Source organism: Podospora anserina, chromosome 1 (genome assembly GCF_000226545.1).
Source record: "Podospora anserina S mat+ genomic DNA chromosome 1, supercontig 1".
NCBI lineage: Eukaryota > Fungi > Ascomycota > Sordariomycetes > Sordariales > Podosporaceae > Podospora > Podospora anserina.
The window spans coordinates 300,597-313,100 of record NW_001914859.1 but is presented as its reverse complement, the minus strand read 5'-3'; the positions used below and the strand labels follow the sequence as shown (position 1 = coordinate 313,100).

At 50.2% G+C, this 12,504-nt stretch overlaps 6 protein-coding genes across 6 annotated transcripts; 4 read left to right on the top strand and 2 right to left on the bottom strand.

Annotated features, from left to right (window-relative positions):
- Positions 1-877: 877 nt before the first annotated feature.
- On the bottom strand, positions 878-2,203 carry PODANS_1_75 (uncharacterized protein; the record flags this gene model as incomplete). The annotated part of the gene is made up of 2 exons (XM_001912240.1): positions 878-1,415; positions 1,518-2,203. 2 exons carry the CDS (start codon positions 2,201-2,203, stop codon positions 878-880), a joined length of 1,224 nt encoding a protein of 407 aa, XP_001912275.1.
- A 1,371-nt stretch (positions 2,204-3,574) lies between these two features.
- On the top strand, positions 3,575-4,510 carry PODANS_1_80 (uncharacterized protein; the record flags this gene model as incomplete). The annotated part of the gene is made up of 2 exons (XM_001912239.1): positions 3,575-4,154; positions 4,236-4,510. 2 exons carry the CDS (start codon positions 3,575-3,577, stop codon positions 4,508-4,510), a joined length of 855 nt encoding a protein of 284 aa, XP_001912274.1.
- A 471-nt stretch (positions 4,511-4,981) lies between these two features.
- On the top strand, positions 4,982-5,983 carry PODANS_1_85 (uncharacterized protein; the record flags this gene model as incomplete). Its single annotated transcript, XM_001912238.1, has 2 exons — positions 4,982-5,502; positions 5,569-5,983. 2 exons carry the CDS (start codon positions 4,982-4,984, stop codon positions 5,981-5,983), a joined length of 936 nt encoding a protein of 311 aa, XP_001912273.1.
- A 333-nt stretch (positions 5,984-6,316) lies between these two features.
- PODANS_1_90 (uncharacterized protein) lies at positions 6,317-7,609 on the top strand (the record flags this gene model as incomplete). Its single annotated transcript, XM_001912237.1, has 1 exon — positions 6,317-7,609. The coding sequence occupies one exon, from the start codon at positions 6,317-6,319 to the stop codon at positions 7,607-7,609; it is 1,293 nt and encodes a 430-aa protein (XP_001912272.1).
- Positions 7,610-9,501: 1,892 nt separating this feature from the next.
- On the top strand, positions 9,502-10,433 carry PODANS_1_100 (uncharacterized protein; the record flags this gene model as incomplete). The annotated part of the gene is made up of 2 exons (XM_001912236.1): positions 9,502-9,976; positions 10,144-10,433. 2 exons carry the CDS (start codon positions 9,502-9,504, stop codon positions 10,431-10,433), a joined length of 765 nt encoding a protein of 254 aa, XP_001912271.1.
- Positions 10,434-11,402: 969 nt separating this feature from the next.
- PODANS_1_110 (uncharacterized protein) lies at positions 11,403-11,945 on the bottom strand (the record flags this gene model as incomplete). Its single annotated transcript, XM_001912235.1, has 1 exon — positions 11,403-11,945. The coding sequence occupies one exon, from the start codon at positions 11,943-11,945 to the stop codon at positions 11,403-11,405; it is 543 nt and encodes a 180-aa protein (XP_001912270.1).
- Between the last annotated feature and the right edge of the window lie 559 nt (positions 11,946-12,504).

Below are 12,504 nucleotides of genomic sequence, written 5' to 3'. Positions count from 1 at the left end.
TACCCAATCCGGTAGGTTTCCATCGCCGCTTGGAACCAATCCAACGTGTTATCGATATCCCGCTGCGTCACGCAGATAGACGAGTAAATCAATGCCATGTCCGCGAGCGCAATTGCTCTATGGTACAGGTCGTCTGTCCACTCACCCTCGGCCTTTGAGTAGTCATGAAAGTGATTGAGATGAGATGCGCAAAGGGGATACGCCGCATCCGTTTCACCAAGAGCGAGTTTCGCATAGCCGGCGTAACACATCGTTTTGACCTCTGAAGGCTGTCCAGGGGACGTCTATTGCCAAGATTGTCATCGTGTACCTGCCTGATTATTGGCAGGAAAGCATCGACGTCCCAGTCTACCGTACTATATGCTCCAATCTTGAAGACATATCTATTTGCCAAGACAATTGATGATTGATTAGCTTTGTCATGTACGACAGGATAAGTAAGATAGATAGTGACGGAAGCTCATTGTTCGACGAGGCTTATCAACCGATACAAATCTTCCATCGTGACGACATTCATATCCTTGTTGTTGAAATACTCTCTCGTCAATAACCAACGCAGGGTCAGGGCATGCTCTAGATATTTTGCACAGCCATCCTGATGGTCTGGGTACAGACGCCTGTCCCTAGGACATTCGGGAAAGGCGATAGAGAGCAAAATTGCTGCATTGCTCAACGCGGTGTGCTTTTCCGATGTTGTTAGTAAGCCCTTGAGGATATTTTGGGCAACCATATTGTCGACACAAAAGCATTGCAGATCCTCATCGCTATCTATCAGCGTGCAGGCGACAAGGTTCTCTAACGACGCCAGCAGACTGTCGGTAGAGCCGGTGTTAGTAACTCGTCCCTAAAGATATCTGGGATGTCTGCATAGCGTTTCTTACCATTTCTCGTCCATTTGAATGCTGAGCAATGGATGACGTTCCACGAGACAGACGGGGTCAAACAGCTCCTTGGGTATGCAAGTCGGTTCTATCACCGACATGATCCCTAGGATTGTGCGGCACTGTGGACTCAAGGACTCAAACGCCAACCCCAAAACTGTTTCTGACAAACTTTCAGAAGAGGAGCGAGGAAGCGAGGAGTGTTCCAAACGGCTCTCGATGTCGGACATGTCGAAAACGCCCCGGCCGAGCATACCGACAAGCTTTGGGATATGGCTGCAGTCAGCCGACAGTTTGCTGCAAACAAAATCAACCAGTGCTGTAATTCTTTCATCACTCAGCCAGTCAAAATTGCTTTTATTGCGATTCTGTTCCAACAGAGCTCGAAAGGCGGCTGTGTAGGAGACTGCGCTCAAATCAACGTGGAGAATGGTGTCAGTATATGTGAAGCAGGTTAAAGGGGAGTCTGATGTGATGATGATTTGTCCATGACCGCCGCATCTGTTGGGAAGAAACTGGTACTCCAGTTCACCACTGTCCGCATAATCATATACTATTAGCCAGCGGCACTCTAACATATCATATTTTGCCTCAATATCAGCAACTAGCCAACAACGAAAGAGAGGTCTTACTTACCCGTATTTGATAACCAGGTTCAGGAACAAGCTGCCGTTGGTTTTGAAGTCTCCCGGTTTTGCGCCGGGAAGACAGAGATGAACCACCATAGTGCCGAAGGTTTGAGAGCGAACATCGGCTACATTACCGTGTGGGGTCCAGAATATTGCATCCACCTCTTTTTGGGCACGAAGCATGTCGGCATACTGAAGGGTCAACATGCTCTTCCCACTGGCAGTGGCATCATTTGTGATTGTTAGGGCACGAAGGTGTTCTGCGCCGGTTTTTTTGAGTGTGTCAGGCTTTCTGAAGTGTTGCTCCAGCGTTTCCATGGCGCTGGGAATCTCAAACATGTTCCTAGGTCTGGTGGATGGCAAAACGAAACAGGGGAGTTTTGCATCTGTGTCTGACAGCGCCACAGAGGTCTGTGGTCCGTCTCGGAAAGGTGTGAGGTTATTCGATAAGCATCTTGTGGATACGACTTGTTGGTTTGTTGACAGGGAGTGTCTCAGAGCCGTCAACTGAAGCAGAATGTCCATCAGATGCGCAACATGCCAGCATTTCTTGGCCAAAATTGGCAGTACTCTTACTTGTAGGGGGAAAGCGTTCTTTGGACCGATTGGGAGGATTCCGGCCTGATATATGTCAAGGACCTCTCTGAGAAAGCTGACGACATTGATGACACATTGAAGGTATGACCTTCGCATCTCTGGGCTAATCAGGTGACGTCTCCTGACATTTTTACGACAGGCTTCAAGTGTGTCGAAAAATATATGGAGTGCTGGGAGAATAGTAGCTACCGCAAGAGAGTTGTGGCGTATGATCTAACAATTTTTATTAGCGACCAGTCTAGGTGCTTGGGTGCTTAACAGTATAGCATAGGGGCGAGCGTACATGCAGCACTAGCTTTGCCAGATTCTCGACGAGAGAAAGATCGACTCCTGGCTCTCACTGCTCGAGGTGAAGCGCAGACTCAGTCCACTGCAGCAAAATTTGAGTCAAACCCTCTTCTGACAGTGATGAACCCTGGGTGTTACTCAGGACTGCACGGTCTGCCGTACGCTCCCGATCAAGTCCCCGGATGAGTTGAATGTCGCCAGGGGTTAGGCATTGCCCCAAGAGACCCTTTGTCAATGTCCACCGCGCTAGTAAGGGTCATCGCTGTTAGGAAAGGTCAGGAAAGATGCTCTGCCAGTATGAGTGGGGCGGGGTTCCTACTGACGTCTGCAGTAACTCCATACTGGTGACAAAATGTTGACTGTAAGGTAGGTAGGTAGGTACCTGCGATGTATACAGCTGGGAAGTGGATTACCAAGGCATGCTGATTGGCTATCTTATATAGACGCTGGGTGCCAAATGGCTTCCCGCCCTGCGTAGCGTGTGATGGCATTGTTGGAAGTACTGGCTTGCGTGACTACCGAAACAGCGTCGAGTTATGGACTGAGGATGACCAAGCTTTGATCAGCTGCACGACCATCATGTCGGGGTGGTTGGTCTGATGAAAAGAAGGCGCAAGGGCCTGTTTGCAGTTGACAAGTCGTCCTGTGTGGGGTTACTGATCCCCTTCTGTCAGCCACATGGCGCCAGTGTGGTAAAGTTGTGGAAAGAGCGGAAACTCTTCCCTGGAAACCAGAAGCAACCTTAAATTTTGAACTGTCCCTGTCAGTCACGTTTGCATCCAAACTTCGCAAAATCAGCAAGCCGGAATTTGCCGCCAAACATCAACCTCCCGGCTGGCCAATCCTGCACCTCATGAGACCACGCCTGGTCACGTGCAGAACCTGTAATAAAGTCATGGCCACTTTTTCCCGAGTCGCGGTGAACTTCGATATCCACCAGGAAAAGGTAATTGGACAGCTGGTGCTGGGGATAATACTAATAACAGCCAGCAGCCCTTGCAGACATAATTAACAAGGCCGTTTCTCTCGCGTTCGGGTTTTTTGTCGTACTCGTATTCGTATCTGACAATCTCCTACACGACCGCTTTTGAGGATATATAGGCTTCGCGAAGACTTCGCTCGGAATGTCTCCTGGATACATGGAGTATCACAAACCATAGCCCTTTGAATGTTTTGACAATGGCCCCCTTCAAAGTCGTCGTTCACCCACTCGCGTCCGAGCCCACTGACAGCTCCCACAGTCCCAGCCTTACCGCGTATGAATCCGAGCCTTTCTCCTCTCCCAACGCCCTAGTCTTCATCCATGGCCTGACAGCTGGGCCCCACACAACAGATCTTACACATCTGCAGGCCGCTCTCCCTTCTGAGTACTCCATCTGGGAGCTGCGTATGCGAAGCTCCTACTCTGGATGGGGGTATTCCTCCCTTGACAACGACGTCCAGGACCTCACACGCCTCGTCCGCTACCTGCGTGAGGACCTCAAGATTAAAAGGATCGTTCTGATGGGCGCTAGCACTGGATGTCAGGGTGCCCTCGAGTACAACAACCATTCCAGTCAGCCTCCGCGTGTTGATGGGTACATCTTGACATCTCCTGTCTCGGACAGAGAGGCTGCCAACGCCCTCTGGTCGTCTGAGGCACTGGCTGAGAGCTTGGCTGTGGCGAAAGAGTTGATAGACCAAGGAAAGGAGTGTGCTACCATGCCAAAGGAGCATGTTCCTTTTTTTGCAACGCCAGTCACGGCGGCGAGATGGTGGAGCTTTGCTGCCACTGGGTAAGTTTATTTATTCTTTTCTGTATCATTTGGTGTAAGATGCTGATCAAGTTACAGTGGCGCAGAAGACAACTTCGCTTCAGACCTTTCAGATGAGGTCCTCGCAGGCAAATTTGGCAGGGTGGACAAGCCATTGTTGATCTTGCCTGCTGAGAAGGATGAGATGGTCCCGGCATCGGTCGACAAGCAGCTGTTATTGGAGAGGTGGAGTACGGCGGCCCCTAAGGGGGTGGTAAGTGAGCTCTCGGGGTTCATTCCTGATGCTGATCATGTTGTATCCTCTTCTGAAGCCCAAAAGTGGCTTGCCGAGAGGGTTGCCAAGTTTCTGTCCAGCATCTGATTATGCTGTCATTTTAGATATTGGCAAAGACAAAGGTGGCTATGCGTTTGTTTGTTGAGAAACAATGTGCTTTCAGATGGCGTGTCGTTTTGTTGTGCGTTTGCAACTGTGCTGTGAATTGGTAGCCCTCGGTGTTGATACACTGGTTGACACCAAACTTTGCCCACGTCGAGGCTAGGATGGCCGCCGGCAATGTCTTCTTTCACAGCCGGCGATATCAAGTCACCTTAAATCCTTCGCTGAATTCTTTTCATCCTATACAACAGTTTGACATTCTCTTTGTCTAGTCCAATCTGCCACCAAGGATGAATCCAGGTGGAGATGAGAATTACAAGTATGTATCAGCAGACCTTGATGGCTACATTAGTTGCAGTATGACTGGAGCTCGAGACCTATACTGATGTTTTGCGAATTAGCTATCCTCCTCACCATGATCCTGACTGTGATCCCGACTACGATCTCTTCTACAACATGTATCCCTTGGTTCTTGTTGACCCCTGCGGCGCCTTGGGAGTCGCGCCCCCGAACGCTGGGCCAATCGACCCCACGCCCGCTGACTTGTTGTTTTACCGACACTTCCCGATTGAAGGCCTTGTCCCACTTCTTCAAGATGAGACCCACCTCCTGAGTTCGCAAGCGGGTCAAGTCCAGGAGAAACCACACCATTCAGACCAACGACAATACCTGGGACTTGATATTCACTACCAGCAAGCTCTGGTGAATGGTGAGCAACTGGAACAAGACCCGCCCTATTCACAATATGTGGGTCAGCAAACTGTTGGCCAGGAGAAAAGGCTGCGCTTGTCACCACTTCCTGACGATCAACAACCACCGCTTCCCGACGATCAACAGCCAGTTCCCAAAGATCAAAACGCACCTCACACAGCAAAGAACCAAGAAACGGTAACCATGGCCAACAACAAAGCCAAAGTCACTTGTGAAGGGTGTGGCAAGGCCCTTGGGGCTAGGAGCATGTACAATCATAAGAAAATGTAAGTGGTTTCTTTTAGATACCTAGGTACCCGGCACGGATGGACTGACGCCTGCTGGACATGTAGCTGCCGCAAGCTCAACTCCGAGGACGAGCTCGACCTGCCCAAGTGCACTCTCCCAGTTCTCGGCGGCGACCCGGAAAAGATCTGCAACACCCTGCACCGCAGCAAGACAGCCCTCCGCGATCACCAGCAAACAAGGCATCACTATTTTGCCCCCGGCGAGGCCAGCTATGACAAGCGCATCAGCATCGATTCCAGCTACCTGACAAGACTCTCCAAGACTGTCTTGATGACTCGGGTGCGCTTGGAGGGCGAGCAGCTGCGCGAGCATGTGGACGAGCTCACGAACGACAAGGTCATTGAGAACATTGACAAATGGGTTAGAGCTGGGATGGAACTTACCAAGGAGGAGTTGGCCGAGCGGTTGATTTTGATTCGGGACGAAAGAAGAGCTCTTGATCTGGAAATTCTCACTTAAGGCCAGGCAAGGAGGATGGGGCGGTGGCCGGATTGATATGGATGTGGGGATATATTGGTCACAGACAGGAGGGTTGATATTGAGCAGCACCATAGATGTATAGGAAGCGTATGTACGGACGGTACATGGTTCGGGGGCTTGGGAGGATGGTACAGCATCAGCTCTTGGTCAAGTACAGTATTGTGTGGGATCCGAGTTCGCGGTAACATTTTCCAGTGTTTTCTGATATGTGGCGTTGCATTGATTGTGATACAAGTGATACAAGTGGTCGGAACGCGAGGGTCCAGACCCCGCCGCCTTAGAGGGCTGAGGAACAATTCCGATAACACGCTGATGAGACGAATGTGCCTTCCCATTCAATTCGGTGGAAGGTTGAGTCCCTCCCGCCATGCACATGTGATTGTGCCTTGTGACGTACATGACAGTCAAAAAAAAATGTATAAAGGAGGCAGCTGCGCCCTTGCACTGACGGGGCGGGATTCAGTTCACCCTCTCCCCTCGCCCGCATCCAGATCTTCCAGACCCAAAGTCTCTCCACGGCCCGCCAAATTCGAACCAATACCTATTTTCCCAACCTATCACCCCAAAATGCCCCTCAAAGGCTACGGCATCTGGAAAGGCACCCCCACCAAGTGGGACGGGACCGCTAAGCCCGGTCACGGCCACATCACCTTCTCAGACACCACCTCCACCCGCCTAGACGCGGCAGTCAACATCGAAAGCAAGTCTTCCGACTCCCGTCTCGTCTACTGGGTCATCCGCGACCTCCAGCCAGTCTCAGCAACCTTTACCCACTCCCTCCAGGCCCTCCCACGGGGTTTCCACCCCCAGAAGGGCACACTCGAAACCGGCAGCCTGGGCCTTGACTTCCTCCGCCTGAACCTCTTCCGCCCCCAAGATGGCATTCTTCTCTCACACAACACGCCCGGGACGAGCCATAACATCCTCGACTATCTCAACCCAATCCTGAACCAAGCTGTCGTACAAAAGGCGGACATTTACCTGTTTGGCGAGCCGTACAATGACAAGACCGGGATTCATGATATCCACATGAATCAAGGGAACTCGGGACAGTGGAAGAAGGACAATGGAATTTTTCAAGACGGCGGAATCATCCTGGCCTTTCCTGATGGTCATTGGGAGGGCATATTTCTTGCGTTTGCCGTGCAGACGTACAAGACTGATGAGCAGGGCATGCCGGTTGGCGACACGTTTGCCAAGTTGCTGGGTGGAGGAAAGCAGCCTGGTGAGAGTGATGAGGAAGAGCCGGAGCCGATTGTAGGAGATGGGATCAAGATTGAGGCTGCGTTGGTCAATCCTCATGGACCGGACCAGCAGCCTACCAGGGGAGATGGGGAGACGGTGTACTTGCTTAATCGTTCTGTGACGACGGTGGACTTGGAGGGTTGGAGGATTGAGAATGGGTCGGGGCAGAGTCATGTCTTGGAAGGAGTGTCTTTGGCAGTGCAGAGCAAGAAGGGAGTTGCTGTGCCCGGGGTGGCGTTGGGTAACAAGGGAGGGGTCATTTCTTTGAAGGACAACGGCGGAAAACTGGTGCACCAGGTCAAGTACTCGAGAGATCAGGCTCAGAGGGAGGGAGCGCTGGTGTATTTCTTGCAGAAGTGATCAGAGCTTGAGAGGTTTGGGTGTCGACTGTCCTTGCAGACATATCCCTAGGTTTATCTTCCGGGTTAGCCTCCGCATGCTCTGTTCATGATCAACTTGTCAAAATTCTTCCCATCGCACGGCACCTCATTGTGGCCGTGCCCTGGTAAGCACCGTGGGGCTCTGCACTGGAAGTGTCAGTCGTTGGTGTCATTGATGGTGCCACTCGGTAAATGGTACGTGTCGGTGTCCTTCGAGGGTGGGAGATGACCTAAGAGGACATTAGATGGAATACTGGCTCATGGCATCAGATTGGGTCTGCCATGGAGGCATCAAATTTTCAGTCTATAAGAATAAGGCTTTTTAGCTGCCATAGATATGTCCAGGTCCCCAACACCGCAAAGATTACCGTTCCTGCCATAGCTCAAGGGTGCCGATTAATTGTCCTCCAGCAACAATTGGGTCAGTACGGCCTGATCAGCGATCAACTTATAACCAAATTCGCCTGTGAAGAGTACCAGACTCCAACTGCCCTCGGCCAGTCTCTGATGGTATGTAGTATCAATCATTACTTCTGACCGTGTATATCAACAGTACCTAATGGTTACAGGTGGTGCCACGTGCTTTAGCCGTTGTGCCTGGCCAGACTAATGCAGAGCCAGTCGCAATCCATGCCAACCATCACAACATGGTTAAATACACATCAAGGGAAGACAGCAGATACAAGACCGTATCAAGACACCTCAAGGACATGGAAAATGACGCTATCAAGAAGATTCCGCAGCGCTGGGAGGCAGAGAAAAGATCTAACGAGGGTAGGTAGTCTTAGACCGCAGTTTCCGGTTTATCATAAATATTAACTTATAATTAGCATATTTAAATGCCTCCAATAATGTCACATTCAGCATCGGTTTCAGTCTGTCTCGAGTTACCCAAGTAACGCATTTCGTCGGAAGGGGAGAGGAACTGGTTCAACTACACAACATACTTGGTAAAGGCCCCGAACGGCGGATAGTAGTGGTATATAGCTTCGGCGGTATGGGAAAGACACAGCTCGCCGTGGCCTATGCAAAGCAGTATCGGAACGATTATTCTGCAGTTTTTTAGGTAAATGCTCGAGACGAGGTATCGTTAAAATAAGGATATTTATGGATAGCCGATCGTATCTTGTCAGCGTATCCCTCCCTTGTCTATATTCAGAAGGCTTTAGAGGGTCGAGATCTGGACGTGACTGTACGGGCGGTTAAACGGTGGTTTAATAATCCAGGGAATAGCAATTGGCTTATTATCTATGATAATTATAATAATTATATGTTGGAGAATGAGTTGGACGGAGATTAAGAAGCCGCCTCGGCAGGTTATAATATACGCCCATTCTTCCCGGATATTTACTATAGCGCTATCCCCATCACAATACGAGCATTAAGGGTCGATCTCGGTTCCCACGTGCCACTAAAGAAGTTGAAAGCCATCGAGTATAGTCTGGAGATTCTATCCCACACCTCGCAACGATAAGAGCTACATAGAGGTAAATGAAAATCAGATGAGGGGTTAAGAAAGCTAACTAACTATTGTTTATAGACGCTACTGCTACCGAGTTTACGCAAGAGCTAGACGGGCTACCACTTACCCTTTCGACTGCTGGGGCTTATCTCCATAATATGCCTATAACATATGCCGAATATCTTCAGTTATATAAGAAGTTATAGCGACGTCTGCACATCACTACGCCGTCGCTGCTCTCGTACGACCGGGCCCTCTACTCGACATGGGATATCTCATAGACCCAGATTGAGCGGCAAAACACAGCATCTGCAATGCTATTGCAAATATGGGCCTACTTTGACCACAAGGATCTGTGGCTAGAGCTGCTTTAAGAAGGCCGACCACGAGGACCAACCTGATTTTAGGAAATGACATACGATATAATCGAATTTAATAAAGTAATACGTGTCTTGTATGATTATGGCCTAGCTGAGCCAGATATGTCGCCAACAGAATATACAGAATCGCGTGGGTATAGCATGCATAGTTGTGTGCACGCCTGGACGAGACACGTGTTGAACGAGATAGAGAGCAATGATTTGGCACAGCTCGCAATAATATACGTAAGCTTAAAGATACCAAAGAACACCGAACAGAAGTACTATACACTACAACGGCGGCTTCTAGGGCATGCAGCATTTTGTTCAACAACGATCTTGAACGGAACACCAGTTACTAAAGGAGAAGAGTGGACTTTAAAAGGACTAGGCGACCTGTTTAGAAACATGGCCCTATTTCAAGAGGCAGAGGCCATGTACAAGCGCGCACTGCAGGGCGAAGAGAAGGCACTTGGGCCAGCACCATGTATAAGCGTGCACTGCAGGGCGGAGAGAAGGTACTTGGGCCAGACCACCCATCAACACTTGATACTATTAACAATCTAGGTATTGTTTATTGGAATCAAGGCCGGCTTATGGAGGCAGAGGCTATATATGAGCATGCACTGCAGGGCAAAGAGAAGGCACTTGGGCCAGACCACCCATCAACACTTATTACTACTAACAACCTAGGTAATCTCTATCGAGATCAGGGCCGGATTCAAGAAGCAGAGACTTTGTATCGGCGTGCGCTACAGGGATATGAAAAGGCAATAGCAGAGAATATAACTCCTAGTATTGGTTCTCTCGAGAATATGGAAGATTTTGCAAAGTTTCAAGTTCAACAGGGCAAAACGCATGAAGCAAGATCTTTGTATATACGGTGCCAGGAAGGATTGAAGGCTGTGCTTGGTATTGAGCATAGCCGGTATAAGGCTATGACTCGAGAAATTGAGTTGTTGAGTGAAGATGGTGGACGATAGCGGCCGGGCGGGTTTGCTATTCTTAGTGTGTAGGGTCTGGTGATTTCCATATTGATTTCTGGGCGGGAAGGAGGAAGGTCTTTGAGCTTCGCAAAAAGAATTCGGAATTGTCCAGCAATCTTAATATTATCAATTCTATACCCACATCGCTCCCATTGGCCACCTCCATCGCCCCCAACGGCTCCTTGCAGCCTCACGAGCAATACGAGCTTAGCTTTAAAAACTCACTATATGAATTGCATACTGCGGAGTTATTTACACTGGCTAGTTCTGTTGAATTATCAAGGTAATCAGGGCGGTAATTTCAGGGGTATTATAAGACTGGTAGAAGAGGGTTATTAGGGTTATTAGGGGTTGGGCGTAGCCCGACTAAACTTTGAACGGAACATCGAACATCTGTAGCTTAATGAATACATTACCCGCCCTGAAACTTCTTAAGCTCCAATTATAAGCGCTTCAACCTGTGATACTATGGATCCGTGGTTGTTAATCTTTTCAACAGGAGGAAACAGGTGACTGGTATCATGGCTGGCCCCATCTGCCAGGTGAGACCCTGAAAATTCAAGCTCGATGTACCGAAGTACCTATATTCTCTACAGCCCGTTTTATTTTCGATTTGTATTTTCTATCGGCGCTTATATACTTCATGTTCATTGGAAGACTTAGGGGTTTAAATGCAGAAATGAAGAAGAAATCTTCCTCAGATTTTGGCAGTAATTCTTCCTGAGAAACAGCATTCGATTTCTCTCGAAATGAGAGTCTATTTGTTGTTTAACGCCCACAAGTCGGGCGGCCGGGGCCCACGGCAAGAGAAATGCACACCCGGGCAAGGTGAGCATATGAAAGTAATGAACGAAAGTAATGAACGAAAGGAAGGAGGCACATCGCCAACCCGCCATACCAAGCATCAACCCGCTCCGCCTCTTAGAATCCTGACAGGAGTCTCAAGATCTGCCGTCATCCGAACATCTACTGCACGATCTTGAAAGCCTCGAAACTCTCCGGGATGTCCGCCGCCGACGCGCCAGCTTTGGCAATCTCATTGAGCTCCACGGTGTCCAGCTTGGCCTCGACAATAGCCGTGTAGTTGTATTGCGTCCCATCAGCCAGGTACATCACATTCGGCTGCACGCACTCTGTCTCCGTCTCCTCCTCCTCCTCCTCCACCGTCGCGCCGCGAATCATCTTCCTGTTGTTGAACCCGTACCCCAGCCCGCCAAAAGGCCCGTTGCCCAGGCAGACGTAGTCGCGGCCGCGGCTGTCCTCCTGCTGGCGAATGGTGCCGCACCTGGGGGGGGCGTGCCCGCGCGCCTGGATGTTCCACTGGGGCGGGATGGCTCTGAAGCTGCCGCTGTTAAAAAAGGTTCCCGCGTTAACGCTGCAGCACGAGTTGGGGTTCCAGTTGTAGCAGATGTAGCCGCCTCCTGAAGTTGAGCAGCCGCCTGCGAACTCGAGGTGCAGGTCGACGGCGGCGGCGGAGGTGGCGAGAAGAGAGAGGGCAAGGAACTTCATATTGGCGGTTGAGAAGGATGTAAAAGAATGCTCTGAGAAGGCTTTTGAGTTGCTAGATGTGGAATCTGGCGTTTTCCTCGGTGATGCTTGAGCTGGTTGGAGGGGTGAAGAGTTCAACAGCTCCAGGACACAGAGGGGAGCCAGCCCTTTTATGCCTTTCCGGCCGGACGTCTCTCATCATCTGTTGTGAGGCAGGGTCCACAGTTGCTGCCATGGGAGCTCAGGCCAACCTGGGCTAGTTTCTTCTCTCTCACCGTGGAGGTAGTTGATTTCTTCCTCAATACACCAGCAACTCTGTTGCAACATCATTATCACCAATCTCTCCTTCCTCATTCGGCGGGATGCCTAGCCTGCCGGCTGACGCCTCGGATTTGTTTTCTCGGACCCAAGCGCCGACTGTTCCCCGTTCCAATATTTGACCGGCAGAACAAATCGGATTGTTGTCCGAGGGCGGCGGAAAGTGGAGCGAGCCGGCTGACGCCTCGGACTTGTTCTCTTGGACCAAACCGGCCGTTGTACTACACCGAACACCGAACCACGATGTCACTCTATGAGGCAT